At 44.5% G+C, this 22,470-nt stretch overlaps 2 protein-coding genes across 2 annotated transcripts in view; both read right to left on the bottom strand.

Annotated features, from left to right (window-relative positions):
* The window catches only part of LOC309634364 (uncharacterized protein), a 108,901-nt gene that overhangs the window by 39,747 nt on the left and 46,684 nt on the right, over positions 1 to 22,470 (bottom strand). The window lies entirely within an intron of this gene.
* LOC309633780 (cyclin-dependent kinase 20-like) lies at positions 1,501 to 8,526 on the bottom strand. The gene is made up of 8 exons (XM_082403039.1): positions 8,075 to 8,526; positions 7,610 to 7,723; positions 5,295 to 5,474; positions 4,928 to 5,049; positions 4,675 to 4,737; positions 3,816 to 3,939; positions 3,214 to 3,369; positions 1,501 to 1,732 (listed from the first exon to the last, which is right to left on the bottom strand). Exons 1-8 carry the CDS (start codon positions 8,147 to 8,149, stop codon positions 1,610 to 1,612), a joined length of 957 nt encoding a protein of 318 aa, XP_082259165.1. The 5' UTR covers positions 8,150 to 8,526; the 3' UTR covers positions 1,501 to 1,609.

Genomic DNA, 22,470 nt, shown 5'->3' with positions numbered 1-22,470 from the left:
GGGTCAGAGTCAATGCCAAGATCAAAGCCAGGCATGGGTGGGGAAGGGGCTGGCAAAGAATTGAGTGAGGGTGAGAGTCAGTGTATATGTCAGGGTCAGGGTGATAGGGTCAGGTTAAGTGTAAGGTTTAAGGTAAAGGTGAGGGTCAATGTCAGGGTGGAGTAAGCGTTAAGAGTCTTTGTGAGTGGAACTGGCTGAGGGTCAGTGGTCAGGGTTTGGGTACAGACTTGCGTTCATAAGAAGGTGAGAGACACCAGAAATTGAGCTAGACTGAAGCTTAGAGTCTACAGATGTGGCTGGACAAACAGGCAGAGGCCAGATCCTTAAAACATCTTTAAAGACATATGGGACACTCAGACTCTTCCCTGAAAGCAACAACTAGAGTTTACTGTGCTGTGCCCTCTAGGAGCTTGGAGAGCAGTGACTGTGGCACTGTTAGTCACCTCTGTGACTGCAGTGCTTACAGAATTTTAGCCACATGAGCACAAAATGAATATTTTAAGAATACAAGATTGCTAAGAATAAGTTTCTCTGACTTATCTCTTTTTATCTATCTGTGAACCAATACCACATTGCTTATTTATTACAGCCCTATGATAGTCTTGGTATCTGATAGGGTAAGTCCTTTCATCATTTTTTGCCTTTTCTTCTGCTTCTGCCTCCTCTTAACCCTTTCATTTCCGCATATATTTTAGAATTGGCTTACCAAATTATTTAATAAGAAAAACAAGAGCCAGTTCAGATTGTATTGGGATTTACTGAATTAACAAATGAGTTCCAGGAATGTCTGTCTTCTTATTGCCCAGTATCTCTGAGTAAAGAGGAGGCCCATGTGGTCCAGGCTCACCCGTATCCTGAGGGTGATGTTGGTAAACCAGCTTAAGGTGTGGAGGGTCACTTATTGGGTCCCCAACTTGAGCCATTCCTGGGTCCTGATTTCTGCCAACTCACCTCCAAAAGGGAGCTCTGTCACATGAAGCACCTAGCAATCTCCCAAGACTAAAGTCGCCATGAATGGGGCCACTTTCCCAGTGACCACAGAGAAGCAAGGGCCAGGGGATGATGCTACCTCAGCCACTTCCCTCAACTGGAAAGGAAGAGGGGCATACATCACGTAGAACTACCGGGCGTTTTTATAATAAATCTCAAAAGTGAACTAGTGTTTAATGTCTCTGAGAACAAAATCAAACCAAACTTTCCTTCCCACTTGGATTTCCGACATGAGGACATCCTACACTCAGCGCTCCCCCAAACGGCTCCACCAGGACTGCCCCTGACCAGGAAGGCAGCAACTAGAGAACCAGCCCCATGGCAGGCATGGCAGCGGAACTCACCGCCTCCTTCTGATGGATCTGTTACCAGCAACAGACGGGAGGCTGACAGCACAGGCTGAGGGTCCCCTCTGCTGAGGCTGGATGGCCTGGCCAGGAGCAGGACCACTGTGGTCGAATCAGGCCGGAGCAGAAGAACAAGAGGCCTGGCTTGTCCTGGGGAGGGAAGGGGGGGACACGCCTGTGGGGCCTGGCCCAACGTCTCAGCGTCCAGGATGAAGGGCCGAATCAGCTCCGGGTTCAACAGCGACTCCTCGAGAGGCCGGTCCACGTGGAGGTCATGGACGTGGGGGGGGTCCTGGGGGGGCCTTGAGGGCAGGTCCCCCTGGGTGCTGAGGAATCGGCAGCTCCGAGGGGTGGGCAGGCAGGGGAGCTGTGAAGAAGTACTGGTGCAGGAAGGCCTGAGGGTAGCAAGCAAGGGGCAGCAAAAGGAAACTGGTCACTTCCCCGTCCCAGCTTCAGCCACTTCCCTCCGAGGAGGAGATGTGAACATTGCCCTGGAGAGAATTTTTCCTTCATCTGCTCATCGTTCAGGTGACTCCAACACCTCGGAGCGCTCACTGTTTGAGCACTGCTCCAGAGACAGGAGATGCAGCAGTAAACAGAACAAAGAGCTCTGCCTTCAAGTTTTCCACATAGTGAGGGGTGGGTGTAATAAACACGATAAAGAAGTAAGACAAACAGTGCATCAAATGATTAGTGATGTGGGAAAGAGAAAGTATGAGGGGGGGATGAGGAATACTGGAGGGGCTGCAGGCCTGAAGAATGGTGAAGGGAGGCCCCTGGGAGGTGGCGCTCAAGCAGAGACCTGAAAGGTGAATGAGTGAGGCCTAGGGACAGAAATGCACAGACCCCCAGGACATGGAGAAGCCCTGGGGCCCGAGGGGAGTGAGCAAGGGGAATGGGAGCTGGCAGAGTCACAGAGGTGATGGCCCCAAATGTGTGATGGCTGTGGGCCACTAGGACCTGGCTTCTCCTCTGAGGGAGCCCCAGGAGGGCCCTGCAGGCGAGGATGCGACAGCCTACCTGGACAAGGTCCCTCTCTTTGCCACGTGGAGGAAAGACTAAATGGGCAGGAGAAGCAGATTCTGGGAGGCAATTGGGGGGGGCGCTTAGAATGGGGGCAGCAGCAGGGGGCTGAGAGGTGGTCAGTTGGCCTCAGTACACTCTGAAGGTGCTGCTGACATGGGAACTCGCCAGGGGCATGTGTAAACACACACTGTAGTGCCGAGGGCAGGGAGGGGAGGCTGCCATGAGGCCAGATGGACAGATACACCTGACAGAGGCCCTCACACCATCAGCCATCAGCCCATGGTCCTCCCCTCCTCTCCTGCCTTCTAGCCACGACCCACCCCTCCTGGGTCCTCCTCTCCAGGCCTCTGCTCATCATTTCTCTTGGGAAAACAGCTCCCCATGCTTAAACCTGCCCTTCTCCAGGAAGCCTTGCATGACCCCAAAGTCAGTCCCAACATCCCTCCCCTCGGCTCCCACAGACTGACGGCCCTGCCTCACCACAGGGTGGAGACCCCACAGGCACAAGCCACGTCTGTTCACTCTGGATCAGGGTCCAGGACAATGCTCAGCACGTGCCAGATGCTAGTAAATTCTTGTTGAAGGAATGAAGGGACGAAGAAGTGAGTCACCAATAACCCAAGACTCGCTCTTCTGCGACGTGTGCATGCCCTTCTAATGGGCCACCCCTGGCCACCTGCCCTCTAGGGTCCGCTCTAGGGTCCACTCAGGAGAGGCACACCTGCCCTGCACCCTCCTAACCCTGGCTCCAGGGGTTCTGGTCCCAGCCCATCACAGGTTCTGAGAATCTCAACCTGCCTGGTCAAAAGGACACGGACGAGGAGGGTCAGGGCAACGGGTGTCACCCTACCTGGGAGGCTGCAATGCGCTGGCGTGGAGGGTAGAGGAGGAAATGCCCCAGCAGGTCCAAGGCCTGGGGAGAGGCATCGGGCAGCACCTCCTCCAGGGGCACGGGAGCCTGCTCCTTGAAGGAGATCTTGTTGTAGTCAGGCAGGTCCTTGATCTCCTGGAGGAGAAGGGGGTCCATCAGGGCCGGCACCCACCCCGCCAGCCCCCTTAAGGTGTCAGTTCTCGCTCCCTGTCACCTACCTGCTCCCATTCACTCATCACTCCCCCATCCATGCACCCCTGCTCACATGTCACTCATGACATCACGTGCTCACTCAGTCCTTCAGTGCTTCCTCTACATCTCAGGCGCCTGCTCCATGCCCAGCTCGGTTTGGATGCGTGTGTGCTGGGGACGGGTGGGAAGGGATAGAGCTTGGGCCCTGGCCCTCGCACCTCCAGCAGGGCAGGGGAGGAGGAGACCCCACGCTGGGCCAGGACCGAGGTCCGGCAAGTCAAGGAGGCATGGGGCCACGAGAGAGAAGGTGCGGGGCAGGGGAGTCACTAGCTATTGGGGTAATAGAAGCCACCCGCCCCCACCCCTTCCCACTGTAGGCCCCTGCAAACCGGCCAGACTTGAGGACTGGGGGTGCCCAAGATTCGAAGCACACAGCAAAGCTGTTCAATGTCATTCTCCCCTGGGAAAAGGGGGGACCCGTTCAACAGCTCCCCCAGGATGCAGCCCACAGCCCTGCAGATACAGAACCCAAACAACTCAGAGATCTCACACCATGGAAACAGATCTCCCCACACCAGCACCCACACCTCACACTGTGCTCAAGATACCCACAAAGTAGCCTTCAGGCTTCATAGCTAAGGATACAGATCCCCAAACAGTCAAAGACTTCAAGCCTAGAACACAGAGCATATCCCCCTGTCTAAACAGCTCTCAGGCCTCAACTCTGGAACACACATCAACCCCTCAACCGTTCTGAGACTTCTCAGAGCCTCACATTCTGGGACACACTGCCACCTCCTCCCATTCTGGGGCAGACTCCAAAACGGCCCCCAAATCTCAAACTCTTAGGCATATACAAACCATCCTACCCCAAATAAAGGTTCAGGGCCTTCATATCCAGGGACCCAGGCCTCTAGATAGCTCAGGAACATTGCATCCTGGGATATCACCCCCTGCATAGCAGCTTAGACGCCCCATGCCTCGGACCACCTCCCCGACCTCAGCCCAGAAGCTTCCTACTGGGACAACCACTCTGATCCCACTTGACCCCTCCCAGCTCAAAACTGTCATGGGGAGGAACACTGATCCCAAACTCCTCAGAGATACTCTAACCAGGGGAGACACCCCCATGGCAACCTAGAGCTCACAGCAGGAAAACCCGCAAATGGCTTAGAGACCTCAATGCCCAGGAGGAAAAGGTGACCCAACGACCCACACTCCCCCTTGCCCAGCCCATAGGCGTCTCACCACAGGTCGACACCCTGATCATACTGGCGGGCACCATACAGGAGCTCAGGGGCTCGGTACCACCTGTGAGAGGAGGGCAGGTGGTCATAGCCAGGTCACCGGTCTGTCAGGAAGCTGCCTCGGAAGGTCATCCTGGCCCCCACACCAGCCCCAAGAGCACTGTTTGGACAGAAGGTCCAGAAGCATCTCTTCCCAGCAGGAGGGTTGGGGCCTGTCTATTGCCAGGTCCTGCTTGGGAACTGGTCCTCCCTACCTGGTGGCCACCTGGTGCGTGTAGAGACGGCTGCCATCTGGGGAAAAGACCCGGGCCAGGCCAAAGTCCGCTATCTTGAGCTGGCCCGAGGCACTGATAAGCAGGTTGGCTGGTTTCAGGTCCTGAGAGCACCCAAAGAGGCATCAGTTCCTCCAGAGCCCCCACAGGACCTCGGGACAGGAGGACTTGGCAGGCTGGGCACCCAGGTCAGCGCAAGACCTGACCTCCTCCAGGGCCCCAGCCCTGGCCTCCTACCCATAGGCCCTGCCCCCTCTGTCCCTTTTCTAACCATGCCTTTCATCAAGGGCTGGCCTACCCACAGCCCAGCCACCCCCCCGGTCCCACCCCAGCCCATGCTGGAACTGACCCGATGTACAATGTTGTTGGCATGGCAGAAAGTGACCCCCTTGAGCAGCATCTGCAGGTAGCTCTTGACCTGCGCCTGGGTCAGCGGCCTCTGGGCGTGGCGCACCACCTCAGCCAGATCTGACAGCATGAACTCGAAGGCCAGCACGAAGCCTGCGCCATGCGGGAACACGGCCTTCAGCTATACCACCTGCAAGCGGGGCATCCCGTCAGCCTCCAGACTCACATGGCTCAGACTCTCTCTGGGACCCTCAGCCCTTGCACCAACAGAGGACCAGGCAGGCAGAGATGGTGGCATGAGATCTGAGCTCAGAATCAGGGAGCTTGGTGATCTCTTGCTTCCCTCTCCCAGGAGAAGGCGAGTCCCTACTCTAATGCTCCAGTAAACACTCAGGGAAAAGGAGGTCTAAGAAAGGCGACTTAGGGCAGTGTCTGGTCCCCCACCCAGCCCACGAACTGGAAAATCACCTGGAAACACACACACACACACACAGGTGATCACAACTCCCAGCACTGGGAGAGCAGGAGACATGTCACATATACTTCCTGAGGGCCCACGAGGTCACAAGGGCAGGCTGCACAGTAGTGAACAGGAGCGAGGGCTGGTGGGTCCCGAAGGACTTGAAGGAGCTCAGGGGACAAATGACTGACAAATGACCAAACAACAAACGTATAGGGTGTTTTGATGGAGATTCTGATGAAGAAAGAAGAGAAGGCATCTGGGAAGGAGCTCTGGGCCAGGGGACAGCAAACACAAGGCCCGGAGGCAAGAACAGGAAGGAGGCCGCTCTGTTCTGCACTCCTGGAGCCTAGACAGTGCTCATCACGGGCGAGACACTTAAGAAGTTGTGAATGAAAAAAGAGGCTGGAGCGGGGTGGAAGCAGATGGTGACAGTTCTTTCGGAGTGAAGAGAAGCCTCTGGAGCTTTTCAAGCCAGGGAGTGGATGATTTCATGTACATTTTTTGACTGTGGAGTGGAGGCAGTGGCGGGGGGGCGGGGGGGCAGGGGAGCCTGCTGTAGTTGTTCTGATGAGAGGTGAGGATGGCCTGGGCCAGGGTAAGATCTGGAGTGTTTTAAAGAAAGACTCTTCAGGCCTGCTGATGCACAGGACATGGGACCGTATCACCAGCTTCCTATGGGCCCTCCACCTCTCCCACACACAAGCTGTCAGCAAAGCCCTTTTACTTTCCTCAAAAAACAAGAATGGCCATATTGCTGTTTTTCTGATGTTGAGGGTAGTAGACACTCATTTTACAGATTGGGACAAACAAATACATTCAGATAATACCCAAAATTATAATGAAAAAAACAGCAAGAGAAAAATCCTATCACCTACAGTCAACCTTAGGAGTCTATTCCACCAGACTTTACAAGAGACATGGCACACACAGACATGTATTCGTATATATATACAAAATATTTTCATACAAAACCAAGATGACACACACAGTTTTATAACATGCTTGTGTCACCCAATATATCAAGGACATCTCCAGAGAATAAGAAACAAGTCAGAGTATCACCCACCCTTAGGTGGGTGGACCTACCCTTGTCACTTCCCAGGAAGTTAAGCACATCCTCTACTCAGGACATGGACAAGAGAGAATACCACAAAGAGAATGAAACTGGGTGTGTGAGGTGTCTCTCCTCGTGTGCCCACAGCCCCTCCCAGGCCTGTCACAGCACAAAACCACGCCAGATGGGCGCTGTAGCCTTTGTCCATCTCCCCTACCACACTTCAGTTCTCAAGAGCAGGGTAGGGGCTGGTTTCTGTGTTGCCAGTAGCCAGTAGAGGGTAGAGTCTATGGGAGGCCCCAGTGTTAAACCGTCCTGATTCTGCGATCAGACCTGGGCCAAAGCCTCCACAGACAAGCGGAACAAGCTGAGCACCCGTAAGCTGGTGGCTGCGCCTCCTCCCCTGGCCTGAGATAGGGAGAGCCTGAGCGTGCCTGGCGGAGCAGAGGACGAAACTCAGAAGGACAATATACATAAAGCAGTTAACCTGGCATGCAGAACATAACAGGAGCTCAATAGGTGGCAATTATCATTATCATCAGAAATCACCAAGTGTTTTGAGAAAAAAGGAATAAGTTAGTGAATGAGCGAACGAGTACGCGAAGAAACAAGCGAGTGAACGACAGGGAATGAATGAGTGAAGTAACTGAGTGAATGAGGGTGAACAACAAGTGGAGAAAAAAGGGAGTGAGTGAGGGGTGAGGAAGCAAATGAGTGAACAGAGTGACTGCAGGACCTCAGAGTGGGAGTGAGTGGAGGAGGGCGGGAATCAGCACCTCAGAACACCAGCCCCACTCACATACTGACTGTCCTCGATCTCCTGCAAGGCCTTGATCTCCCGCAGGGCCTGGTTGGGGATGCCATCCTCCAGCCGCCGCAGGGCCACCTTCTTGAGGGCAACGATCTCTCCAGTCTGTTTGGGACAGGACGCAGACACTGCAGGCCCATCCCCGGCTGGAAAAGGGGATGCGACGCCGAGGCCTGAGGCCCTCGTGGGGTTGGGACGCGCCCCCCACCCCGGGCTGGAGGGAAATCAGGGCCAGCAGGCGCAGCGCTGAGCAAGCAGCTCAGAGACATCCACGCCACCCTCCTAGGGGGCACTCGCCCGAAGAAAGCACCGCTGGTTGCTGGACGGCCTCCACTCAAGAGAGCAAAGGAGGCGGGAGCACGCCACGAAAAGCTGCGGGGAGGCAGGAGCCCAAGCGTGGGTCGGGACAACGGGTAGATCTCAATGGAACCGAAGGAGGAAGGGCTGGGTGCTCACCTCCACGTGCTTGGCCTTGAAGACGATGCCGTGCGCGCCCTCCCCAATGCGGCCCAGGATGCAGTACTGCTCCATAGCCCTCTGCCAGACACCCAGACCCTCTGCAATCACAGCCCCTCCCCGGCACCCGTACCTTTCCGCATTAGCCCGCCCTGCCTCCCGCGCCCAGATGCGGCTGCCTAGCAACGGCGCAGGAAAGAGCGCAGAGGCCGGGAGGCCGAAGGCAGCTACAGGCGACGTCCAGGCCTGTCTGCGCCTTCCCCTAGGCCCTCGCCATCACGCCTCAGTGCGCTTCATTCGGCGGGAATCACCCGTGCACAGACCGTGCCAGCGGGAGCGAGAGACACCGCCGACCCCTCGCGGCACTGCCGGGCGTCACGTGACGAGTGACGCCAGGTTACGCAGAGGGGCGGGGGCATGCAGCCAGCGAGCAAGGCGGAACAGCCTTGGGAGCGGGCTACATAGGCGGGAGGGTGGAGCCGTTCTCCGGGGTGGAGGCGGGGCACTCAGCGAGGCGGGCGGGGCACTTAGCGGGGCGAGCGGGGGCACGGGGCGGGGCCTCACAGCCGGGGGCGGGACCGCGGTGCCGAGGGCGTGGCCGAAAGGTGACGGGGCGGGGCCAGCTGGCTACTCTGGCAGGCCAGGGTACCCTCGCCCCCATACCTAGAGGTGCAAGCTTCCACCTGTGAGAACGTACAGGTGCCATTTCCACCTATGAGCCCCAAAGCCAATGATGACTGAAGCGAGACGGGTTCGGGTCTGCATTGTGGAGGGAGCGTCAGTTGGCAACATGTAAAGACAACTTTTAAAGAGTAAAAAGTCTGACCCAGAAAGTCCATGTCTAAGGGCTTCTCATGAGGAAACATTTGGAGGAATTTGCAGCCTGAGTGATTTTTAAGAAGTTCATGCCATGAAAGGATGTTGACAAAAAAACACAATTAGCTTTTTAAACTTCTGAAAAGGTGCTCAATCTCATACACAATGAGATAAATGTAAAATAATCTACAATTTTCCGTCTTTGGGATAGCTAAAGATCTCAGATCTAACAGTCCATTTAATCTTGGAGAGGCAGCAGTGAGTGGTGGCGTGAAGCAAGATCTTAATTCCATGCCCAGGAATTGAACCTGGGTAGCCTAGATGAAAACCAGGAATCCTAACCACCACCCCTTGGCTCTTGCCCCCTGTGAAAAATGCATTTCTCATGGAGGCAAAACTGTAAAAACAGGTACAAAGTTTATTAATAGAGACACAGCACAACAACAAGTGGGAGAGCACACAGAGAAACAGTTTGTTTAGTTAAGATAGAAGCAAGGCAGAGATGCACACCTGGAGACAAAGGGTGTGGGTGTCCTCCCTAATGAGGAGGAGCACAGTAAAGAGGAGGTTAAGTCATTTATATAGGGCAGTTCTTCTGGGTCTTTGTGTACCTTTGGCCAATTATCTGGTTTCCTTTTCCACACCTGACCTGCCCTAGGACCCTCCCCAACATGCATGTGCAACTTTTTTCCAAGATGGATTACAGCCCAGAGGCCTATGGGATGACCTTAGCATCACATATTATGGGGTGGTGCCCCCTCCCTTTTGACTCCCAACGAGCCTTTCTGCACATGTGCCCCAAGGGTGGGAAATGTATGACCCCTTGATCTTTTCACAGGGTTTAGTCCCACTCTGTCCCTGCCATAAAAATGTCCAGTGTCCAGTTATTTACCCTATTTCTGTTGCTGGTTTTTATACTGAGGTGCACATCTCAAAATATAGACAGGAGTCCAGTCATAAATATGTAGTCCTGGAGCCCATTTATCTCTTGCTTCAGGAAATGTAAACAGGGGGCTGGTTATGAATGTCCGGCCTGGAGCACAACTTCTTCTCACCCCAGGAAGGGCAAACAGGAGGCCAGCTGTAAATGTCTAGCCTGGAGCCCCTCTATCTCCTGCCTCACATTGGCCATGCTGTGGGAAAACAGGAGCTTTCATATATTGCTGAAGCATTGGCACTGCTAATCAAATTACATCTGCATATCCCCTTGGACCCAGCAAGGTCTCTTCTAGAAGTACCTCCAACAGATATATTGCACACAGCGAAATGACATGTTCAAAGTTATTCATTGAAGCATAGTTTGAATAGCAAAAGATTAGAAACACCATAGATGCCAATCAATAGGAGACTGTCTAAATTCTGATACACCCATCAAATGAAAAATTATGCTCACTACCTTAAAAATGAACAAGGATGCTTTTTTATTACAATAATAGGAAGATTTCTAAGATGTATTGTTAAGTTAGAAAGGCAAGATGAAGAACAGAGCATATACAGTACCGCTAGCCGTGTAAAAAGAAAAGAAGAAAAGAATATAAAGAATGAATTTTTGTGCATTACAGGATATCTGGAAAATACTCTAGATTTCATGACTGTGCTTACCTGGTGAAGGGACTGGGAGGGTTGTGGACAGGGTAGGAGGCAAATGTTTCACTGGGGCTCTTCGTATTCTTTGAGATGTGAACTGTATAATTTATTAATTCTTTAAAAAAGTAAGAATTTTCAGGCTCAGAAATTCTACTCTGTTCTAACAACTTCAGAAGAAGACCTTGATGTCCATACAAAGATGTTCACCCTGTTTGATGATGGCAGAGACCAGACAATAACCCAAATATCCCATGGAAGAGTGGCTGAATAAGTTATGAGAGTAACTTAGAATGACATGCTTTACAGCTATTATAAATGGTGAGGGTAGACACAGTGGTGGAATTGGAAAAGATGGTCTTCAAAAAATAGTACGGGTCATTTGAAAAGTCATATGAGGAAGAAATGTCTATTGACCCAAATCTGAAATCATAAACGAAAACTGATTCCAGATGGACTGCATACCTAAATATAAAGGTAAACAATGAAGCTCTTAGAAGAAAACATGATATCTTAATGACTTTGGGTTAGGTAAGCCTTTTCTAAATAAGGTTACAGAGAATACTAAAAGGGAAATAAAAATTAGGAGTCAGACTTCGTCATTAGTAAGAACATCTGTTCATCAAAAGAAACCATTTAGAGAGTGAAAAGCAAAGCCACAAAAAGGGACATGGTATCGTAACACATGTATCTGACAAAGCACTCATATCCAGAACTTATAAAGAACTCTTACAAAATCATAAAGAAGAAGCAAACCTTCAGAAAAATTGGCAAAACCTGTGATAGACACTTCACAAAAGGTGATACCCAAATGGCCCATAAGCATTTGAAAAGGTCTGTGCTAACTCCACTAGTCATCAGGAAATTTCAAATCAAAACTGTAATACAATATTACTATAATCACCAGAATCATTCCACTCCTAGGAATTTAACGTGGCAGAAATGTGTAAATATATATATATATATATATATATATATATATATATATATATATATATATACACACACACATATATATTCACCAGAAACACACAAGAATATTCATAGCAACACTCTTTTTAATAGCCCAAACCTGGAAACAACCCCAAAGTCTATAGTAAAATAAATAAATAAATTGTGGGATTTTTACCCAATGGAGTGCTACACAGCAATGAGAATAAACAAACCATAACTACTGGCAACAACATGGATGAATCCCAAACACAATGTTCAGCAAAGAAACTTGACAGAAAATAATGTAAAATGGTGCATCTGCTACGGAAAACAATATAGCAGTTACTCACAAATTAAAAATAGAATTACTCTGTGATCCAGTAATTCCACCTCTGGGTATATATCAAAAGAATTAACAGCAGGATCTTGAAGAGATATTTGCACACCCATTTTCCTAGTAGCACTGTTCACAATAGGCAAGAGGAGGAAGCAACCCAAGTGTCCATAGACAGAGAAATGAATAAACAAAATGCAGTATATACATGCAATGGAATACTATTCATTCTGAAAAAGGAAGAAAATTCTGACACTTTCTACAATGTGAATGAATCTTGAGGACATTATGCTAAGTGAAATAAGCAGGTCACAAAAAGAAAAATACTGTATGATTCCATTTATATGAAATATGTAGAGACGTCAAATTCATATCAACAGAAATTAGATTGATGGTTACTGGGTCCTGGAGGGAGGATGAAATGAGGTGCTGTTTTTTAATGAGTATAGAGTTTCAGTTTTACAAGATGAAAACTTCTGGATATTGGTTGCACAATACTGTAAATATACTTAACACTATTGAAGTGTACACTTAGAAATAGTTCAAATGGTAAATTTTATATGTGTTCTTTTCCACAATTAAAACTATTTAAATAAAAAAAAATTTTAATAAACAGAATATGAAGGGCTGGTAGGAAAATAGCAGTAGATCTAACATCTAGGAGAGGAGGAAGAGGGCAAGGCTGAAAAATAATATTTGAATAAATAATGACTGAAAGCTTCACAAATTTGGGGAAAGGCACAACCTACAGATTCAAGAAGCTGAGTAAGAATAAGCCCCCAAACATCATAATGCCCAGAAACAACATAATCAAATTACTGAAAACTAAAGGAAAAAAAAGCAAAAAAAAACAAAACAAAAAACAATAAAAACCTTCCTGAACACATCCATAGATAGATGACACATTGCCTCCTGGGGCAGATTGTCTCTAATTCCTGTGATTTCTCATTAGAAGCCATGGAGGCCAGAAGGAAATAGCACATTTTTCAAGTGCTAAGAGAAAGGAACTGTGAACAGAATTCTATATCCAGTGAGAATATCCTTCAGAAATGAAAGTGAAATGAAGACACTCTCAGATGAAGGAAAACTGAGTGAATTTGTTGCCAGCAGACTTAATTTGAAAATTGCTAAAGGAAGTTCTTGAGACAGAAGGGGAATGATAACAGAAGGAAACAGGGAATGTCAAGAGTGAAAAAGAAGAATAGAAAGGGTTAATATTGGTGAGGATACTAGATTATTCTCCACTGAGGTTTTAAAAATTGTTTGCTATTGAAAAACAACAAAATATATAGCGTTGTTTGAAGTAGTTCTCAGTGTATTCAGATAACATTTAACACAAACAATATTTAAAACAGAAAGCAAGAAACTGCTAAAAAAAAATCAGGATACAAAATTAATGCACAGAAATCTCCTGCATTCCTATACACTAATGAAGTAAACTCTAAAAGTGAAATTAAGGAAACACTCCCATTTACCATTGCAACAAAAAGAGTAAAATACCTAGGAATGAACCTACCTAAGGAGACAAAATACCTGTATGCAGAAAACTATAAGACACTGATGAAAGAAATTAAAGATGATACAAAAAAGAGGGAGAGATATACCATGTCCTTGGATTGGAAGAGTTAACATAGTGAAAATGACTATACTATCCAAAACAATCTACAGAGTCAATGCAATCCATATCAAACTACCAATGGCATTTTTCACAGAACTAGAACAAAAAAATTCACAATTTGTATGGAAACACAAAAGATCCCAAATAGCCAAAGCAATCTTGAGACAGAAAAACAGAGCTGTACCAGTCCCTCCCATCAGGAAACGTGCAAAAACCTCATAGATAACCTCGTCCACCAGAGGGCAGACAGCAGAAGGAAGAAGAACTACAGTCCTGCAGCCTGTGGAACAAAAGCCACATTCACAGAAAGATAGACAACATGAAAAGTCAGAGGGCTATATATCAGATGAAGGAATAAGATAAAACCCCAGAAAAACAATTAAATGAAGTGGAAATAGGCAACCTTCCAGAAAAAGAATTCAGAATAATGACAGTGAAGATAATCAAGGACCTCGAAAAAAGAATGGAGGCAAAGATTGAGAAGATGCAAGAAATGTTTAACAAAGACCTAGGAGAATTAAAGGACAAACAAACAGAGATGAACAATGCAATAACTAAAATGAAAAGTACACTAGAAGGAATCAATAGCAGAAAAACTGAGGTAGAAAAACGGTGAGTGACCTGGAAGACAGAATGGTGGATTTCACTGCTGTGGAACAGAATAAAGAAAAAAGAATGAAAAGACATGAAGACAGCCTAAGAGACCTCTGGGACAACATTAAATGCAACAACATTCGCATTATAGGGGTCCCTGAAAAAGAAGAGAGAGAGAAAGCACCAGAGAAAATATTTGAAGAGATTATAGTTGAAAACTTCCCTAACGTGGGAAAGGAAATAGTCATCCAAGTTCAGGAAGCACAGAGAGTCCCATACAGGAAAAACCCAAGGAGAAATATGCCGAGACACATAGTAGTCAAATTGGCAAAAATTAAAGACAAAGAAAAATTATTGAAAGCAGCAAGGGAAAAATGACAAATAACATACAAGGGTACTCCCATAAGGTTAACAGCTGATTTCTCAGCAGAAACTCTACAAGTCAGAAGGGAGTGGCATGACATACTTAAAGTGATGAAAGGGAAGAAACTACAACCAGGATTACTCTACCCAGCAAGGATCTCATTCAGATTCGATGGAGAAATCAAAAGCTTTACAGACAAGCAAAAGCTAAGAGAATTCAGCACCACCAAACCAGCTCTACAAGAAATGTTAAAAGAACTCTCTAAGTGGGAAACAAAAGAGAATTATAGGACCTGCAAAAACAAACCCAAAACAACTAAGAAAATGGTAATAGGAACATACATATTGATAATTACCTTAAATGTGAATGGATTAAATGCTCCACCCAAAAGACACAGGTTTGCTGAATGGATACAAAAACAAGACCCATATATCTGCTGTCTACAAAAGACCCACTTCAGACCTAGGGACGCATACAGACTGAAAGTGAGGGGATGGAAAAAGATATTCCATATAAATGGAAATCAAAAGAAAGCTGGAGTAGCAATACTCATATCAGATAAAATAGACTTTAAAATAAAGAACGTTACAAGAGACAAGGAAGGACACTACATAATGATCAAGGGATCAGTCCAAGAACAAGATATAACAATTAGTAATATATATGAAACCAAAATAGGAGGACCTCAATACATAAGGCAACTGCTAACAGCTCTAAAAGAGGAAATCAACAGTAACACAATAATAGTGGGGGACTTTAACACCTCACTTACACCAATGGACAGATCATACAAACAGAAAATTAATAAGGAAACACAATAGACCAGATAGGTATAATTGATATTTATGGGACATTCCATACAAAAACAGCAAATAGCACTTTCTTCTGAAGTGCGCAAAGAACGTTCTCCAGGATAGATCACATCTTGGGTCACAAATCAAGCCTCAGTAAATTTAAGAAAATTGAAATCATATCAAGCATCTTTTCTGACCCAAATGCTATAAGATTGGAAATCAAATACATGGGAAAAAAGGTAAAAAACACAAACACATGGAGGATAAATAATACGTTACTAAATAACCAAGAGATCACTGAAGAAATCAAGGAGGAAATGAAAAATTACCTAGAGACAAATGACAATGAAAACACGACGATCCAAAACCTATGGGATGCAGCAAAAGCAGTTCTAAGAGGGAAGTGTATAGCAATAGAAGCCTACCTCAAGAAAGAAGAAAAATCTCAAATAAACAATCCAACCTTACACCTAAAAGAACTATAGAAAGAAGAACAAACAAAACCCAAGGTTAGCAGAAGGAAAGATATCATAAAGATCAGAGCAGAAATAAATGAAATAGAAACAAAGAAAACAATAGCAAAGATCAATAAAACTAAAAGCTGGTTCTTTGAGAAGATAAACAAAATTGATAAGCCATTAGCCAGACTCATCAAGAAAAAGAGGGAGAGGACTCAAATCAATACAATTAGAAATGAAAAAGGAGAGGTTACAGCAGACACCACAAAAATACAAAGCATCCTAAGAGACTACTACAGGAAATTCTATGCCAAAAAAAATAGACAACCTGGAAGAAATGGACACATTCTCAGAAAGGTATAACCTTCTGAGACTGAACCAGGAAGAAATAGAAAATATTAACAGACCAATCACAAGTAATGAATTTGAAACTCTGATTAAAAATCTTCCAAGAGACAAAAGTCCAGGACCAGATGGCTTCACAGGTTAATTCTATCAAACATTTAGAGAAGAGCTAACAACCATCCTTCTCAAACTCTTCCAAAAAATTGCAGAGGAAGGAACACTCCCAAACTCATTCTATGAGGACACCATCACCCTGATACCAAAACCAGACAAAGATACTACACAAAAAGAAAATTACAGACCAAAATCACTGATGAATATAGATGCAAAAATCCTCAACAAAATTCTAGCAAACAGAAGCCAACAACACATTGAAAGGATCATACACTATGATCACGTGGGATTTTCCCAGGGATGCAAGGGTTCCTCAATATACTCAAAGCAATCAATGTGATACACCATATTAACAAACTGAAGAATAAAATCCATATGATCATTACAATAGATGCAGAAAAATCTTTTCAAAAAATTCAACACCTATTTATGATAAAAAAGCTGCTCAAAGTGGGCATAGAGGGAACCTACCTCAACATAATAAAGGTGACAAACCCACAGCAAACATCATTCTCAATGGTGAAAAACTGAAACCATTTCCTGTAAGATCAGGAATGAGACAAGGATGTCCACTATCACCACTGTTATTCAACAGTTTTGGAAGTCCTAGCTACAGCAATCAGAGAAGTAAAAGAAGTAAAAGGAATGCAAATTGTAAAAGAAGAAGTAAAACTGTCACTGTTTGAAGATGACATGATACTATACATAGAGAATCCTAAAGATGCCACCAGAAAACTACTAGAGCTAATCAATGAATTTGGTAAAGTAGCAGGATACAAAATTAATGCACAGAATTCTCTTGCATTCCTATACAATAATGATGAAAAATCTGAAAGAGAAATTAAGGAAACACTCCTATTTACCACTGCAACAAAAAGAATAAAATATCTAGGAATAAACCTACCTAGGGAGACAAAAGACCTGTATGCAGAAAACTATAAGACAATGATGAAAGAAATTAAAGATGATACAAACAGATGGAGAGATATACCATGTTCTTGGATTGGAAGAATCAATATTGTGAAAATGACTATACTACCCAAAGCAATCTACACATTCAATACAATCCATATGAAAACACCAATGGCATTTTTTACAGAACTAAAACAATAAATCTTAAAATTTGTACGGAGACACAAAAGACCCTGAATAGCCAAAGCAGTCTTGAGGGAAAAAAACGGAGGTGGAGGAATCAGAATCCCTGACTTCAGACTACACTACAAACCTACACTAATCAAGACAATATGGTACTGGCACAAAAATATAAATATAGATCAATGGAACAGGATAGAAAGGCCAGAGGTAAACCCACGCACCTATGGTCAACTAATCTATGACAAAGGAGGAAAGATATACAATGGAGAAAAGACAGTCTCTTCAATAAGTGGTGCTGGGAAAACTGGACAGCTACGTGTAAAAGAATGAAATTAGAACACTTCCTAACACCATACACAAAAATAAACTCAAAATGGATTAGAGGGCTTCCCTGGTGGCACAGTGGTTGACAATCTGCCTGCCGATGCAGGGGACACACGTTCGAGCCCTGGTCTGGGAAGATCCCACATGCCGCGGAGCAACTAGGCCCGTGAGCCATAACTACTGAGCCTGCGCGTCTGGAGCCTGTGCTCCGCAACAAGAGAGGCCACGATAGTGAGAGGCCTGCACACCGCGATGAAAAGTGGCCCCGCTTGCCGCAACTGGAGAAAGCCCTCGCACAGAAACGAAGACCCAACACAGCCAAAAATAAATAAATAAATAAATAAATAAATAAATAATTTTTAAAAAATGGATTAGAGAGCTAAGTGTAAGACCGGACACTATAAAGCTCTCAGAGGAAAACATAAGAAGAACACTCTTTGACATAAATCACAGCAAGATATTTTTGATCCACCTCCTAGAGTAATGTAAATAAAAACAAAAATAAACAAATGGGGCCTAATGAAAGTTAAAACCTTTTCCAAAGCAAAGGAAACCATAAAGAAGACAAAAAGACAACCCTCAGAATGGGAGAAAATGTTTGCCAATGAATCAACTGACAAAGGATTAATCTCCAAAATATATAAACAGCTCATGCAGCTCAATATTAAAAAAACAAACAACCCAATCAAGAACTGGGCAGAAGACCTAAATAGACATTTCTCCAAAGAAGACATACAGATGGCCAAGAAGCATATGAAAAACTGCTCAACATCACAAATTATTATAGAAATGCAAATCAAAACTACAATGAGGTGTCACCTCACACCAGTTAGAATGGGCATCACCAGAAAATCTACAAACAAAAAATGCTGGAGAGGGTGTGGAGAAAAGGTAACCCTCTTGTACTGTTGGTGGGAATGTAAATTGATACAGTCACTATGGAGGACAGTATGGAGGTTCCTTAAAAAACTAAAACTAGAATTACCATATGACCCATCAATCCCACTACTGGGCATATACCCAGAGAAAACCATAATTCAAAAAGACACATGCACTCCAATGTTCATTGCAGCACTATTTACAATAGCCAGGTCATGGAAGCAACCTAAATGCCATCAACAGACGAATGGATAAAGAAGATGTGGTCCATATATACAATGGAATATTACTCTGCCATAAAAAGGAACGAAATTGGGTCATATGTAGAGACGTGGATGGATCTAGAGACTGTCATACAGAGTGAAGTAAGTCAGAAAGAGAAAAACAAATATCGTATATAAATGCATATATGTGGAACCTAGAAAAATGATACAGATGAACCAGTTTGCAGGGCAGAAATTGAGACACAGATGTACAGAACAAACGTATGGACAGCAAGGGGCAGAGCAGCAGGGGTGGTGGTGGTGGTGTCATGAATTGGGAGATTGGGATTGATATATATATACTAATATGTATAAAATGGATAACTAATAAGAACCTGCTGTATAAAAATATAAATAAAATTCAAAAATTCAAAAAAAAGAAAAGAAAATCGGAGCTGGAGGAATCAGGCTCTAGGACTTCAGACTTTACTACAAAGCTACAGTAATCAAGACAGTATGGTACTGGCACCAAAATAGAAATTTAGATCAATGGAACAGGATAGAAAGGCCAGAAATAAACCCAAACGCATATGGTCACCTTATTTTTGATAAAGGAGGCAAGAGTATACAATGTAGAAAACACAGCCTCTTCAATAAATGGTGCTGGGAAAACTGGACAGCTACATGTAAAAGAATGAAATTAGAACACTCCCTAACACCATACACAAAAATAAACTCAAAATGAATTAAAGACCTAAATGTAAGGCCAGACACTATCAAACTCTTAGAGGAAAACATAGGCAGAACACTCTATGACATAAATCACAGCAAGATCCTTTTTGACCCACCTCCTAGAGAAATGGAAATAAAAACCAAAATAAACAAATGGGACCTAATGAAACTTAAAAACTTTTGCACAGAAAAGGAGACCATAAAGAAGACGAAAAGACAACCCTCAGAATGGGAGAAAATATTTGCAAATGAAGCAAGTGACAAATGATTAATCTCCAAAATTTACAAGCAGCTCATGCAGCTCAATACCAAAAAAACAAAAAACCCAATCAAAAAATGGACAGAAGACCTAAATAGACGTTTCTCCAAAGATGATATACAGATTGCCAATAAACACATGAAAAGATGCTCAACCTTCACTAAGCATTAGGGAAATGCAAATCAAAACTACAATGAGGTATCATCTCACACCGGTCAGAATGGCCATCATCAAAAATCTACAAACCATAAATGCTGGAGAGGGTGTGGAGAAAAGGGAACCCTCTTGCACTGTTGGTGGGAATATAAATTGATACAGCCACTATGGAGAACAGTATGGAGGTTCCTTAAAAAACTAAAAATAGAACTACCATATGACCCAGCAATCCCACTACTGGGCATATACCCTTAGGAAACCATAATTCAAAAAGAGTCATGTACCACAACGTTCATTGCAGCTCTATTTACAATAACCAGGACATGGAAGCAACCTAAGTGTCCATCGACCGATGAATGGATAAAGAAGATGTAGCAAATGTATACAATGGAGTATTACTCAGCCATAAAAAGAAACGAAATTGAGTTATTTGTAGTGAGATGGATGGACCTAGAGTCTGTCATACAGAGTGAAGTAAGTCAGAAAGAGAAAAACAAATACCATATGCTAACACATATATATAGAATCTAAACAAAAAAAAGGTTCTGAAAAACCTAGGGGCAAGACAGGAATAAAGACACAGATGTATAGGATGGACCTGAGGACATGGGGAGGGGGAAGGGTAAGCTGGGATGAAGTGAGAGAGTGGCATGGACATATATATACTACCAAATGTAAAATAGTTAGCTAGTAGAAAGCAGCCACATAGCACAGGGAGATCAGCTCAGTGCTTTGTGACCACCTAGAGGGGTTGGATGGTGAGGGTAGGAGGGAGATGCAAGAGGGAGGATATATGGGGATATATGTATATGTATAGCTGATTCACTTTGTTATCAAGCAGAAACTAACATACCATTATTGGAATAAAGCAATTATACTCCAATAAAGATTTTTTTAAAAAAAGAAAAATAAATAAATAAAATATTAGAGACAGACTTTCAAAAAAATAAAAAGACACTTCTAAATAAATAAATAAATAAATAAGGTCTACATGAGCCAACTAAAAGAGCTTCCAATGGCTAAAGCTGAAGCAATTTGACCAATAAAATAAATAATTTAGTATTGGGTTATAACCCAAAGTATAAAATTAATATCCATGAATCCTTATTAATAAATGAGTAAGAAAGAAAGGAAGGAAGGAAGGAAGGAAGGAAGGATAATAGAAAGTATCCTGTACAGAAGAATTCCAAATAACTTATATAGATACTCTGCTCTCAGGAGGTGCAGTATAACTCCCCACTTTTTAACTGTGGGCTGTACATTGTGTCATACTGTCAAAGAGGACAATATGGAAAGGGAATAAACAGACTATACAGTGAAGAAATTTGACAGGAGTCCACCTCAGCCAGGAGACTAAGGTCAACAACACTAGGGATAAGTCATGTTGATAGTATGTGCCATTGATATGTGAAGAGAATGACACTTTACATCTGTGGTCTTCCTCCCCAAATCCTATAACATCCATCTAATCATGAGGAAACATCAGGCAAATCCCAAATAGGGGACATTCTACAAAATAGGTGACCAACACTCCTCAATACTGTCAAGGTCTTCAAAACCAAGGAAAGTCTGAGAAACAGTTCAGCCAAGAGGAGCCTAAGGAGACTAAATGTACCTTGGTATCTTAGATGGAATACTAGAAACAGAAAAAACACTTTAGGTAAAAACTAAGGAAATCTAGGGACTTCCCTGGTGGTGCAGTGGTTGGGAGTCCACCTGCCAGTGCGGGGGATAAGGGTTCAAGCCCTGGTCCGGGAAGATCCCACATGCCGTGGGGCAGCTGGGCCCGTGCGCCACAGCTACTGAGCCTGTGTTCTAGAGCCCGTGAGCCACAACTGCTGAGTCCATGTGCCACAACTCCTGAAGCCCGTGTGCCTGGGGCCTGTGCTCCACAATAAGAGAAGCCACCGCAATGAGAAGGCCGTGCACTGCAATGAAGAGTAGCCCCCGCTTGCTGCAACTAGAGGAAGCCTGCGCACAGCAACGGGGACCCAATGCAGTCAAAAATAATAAATAAATAAATTAATTAATTAATTAATTAATTAATTTTTAAAAACTAAGGAAATCTGAATAAAGTGTGGACTTTAGTCAATAATAATGTATCAATATTCATTTATTAATTGTCATAAATGTGCCATACTAATACAAAATGTTAATAGAAGAAACTAGATGTGAGGTATATGCAAGCTGTATTATTTTTGCAATTTTTCTGTAAATCTAAAACTATTCTAAATTTTAAAGTTTCCTCTAAAAATATATCATTAGAACAGTAATGTCATTATTGTGATTTCTGTGATTAATATCATTAATCACAGAAAGCTGGAGTGGTTATATTAATGTGAGACAAAATGGACTTCAGAACAAAGAAAATTACCAGCGTCAAAGAGAGAGATGATAATGATGAAAGGGTCGATTCACTAAGAAAATATAATCCAAAATGTGTATGCACCAAAAAACAGAACTGATAGGACTGAAAAGAGAAGCAGACACATGGTCAATTATAGGCAGGGATTTTGACACGCATCTCACAGTCATCGATAGAACCACCAGATAAAAGCAGCACGGGTATGGAAGAACGACACTATCAACAAAATGCCTACAGTATTTTGTGTAGGTGTCGATAGACTGATTATCAGATTTTGTGGGAAGGCAAAGAAACTGGAACAGTTATTTTTAAAAGTTTTGAAAATGAAGAATAAAGTTTGAAGAGTCACCCTACCCAAATTTACGGAGTTGTGTATATCTATAGTAATCAAGACAGTGTGATACTGGCAGACAAATAGACCCATAAATC

Source organism: Balaenoptera borealis (genome assembly GCF_965194805.1).
Source record: "Balaenoptera borealis genome assembly, chromosome: 8".
In the NCBI taxonomy this organism is placed as follows: Eukaryota; Metazoa; Chordata; class Mammalia; order Artiodactyla; family Balaenopteridae; genus Balaenoptera; species Balaenoptera borealis.
Note: the sequence above shows the minus strand (reverse complement) of the source record. Positions and strands in the feature narration are given on the sequence as shown.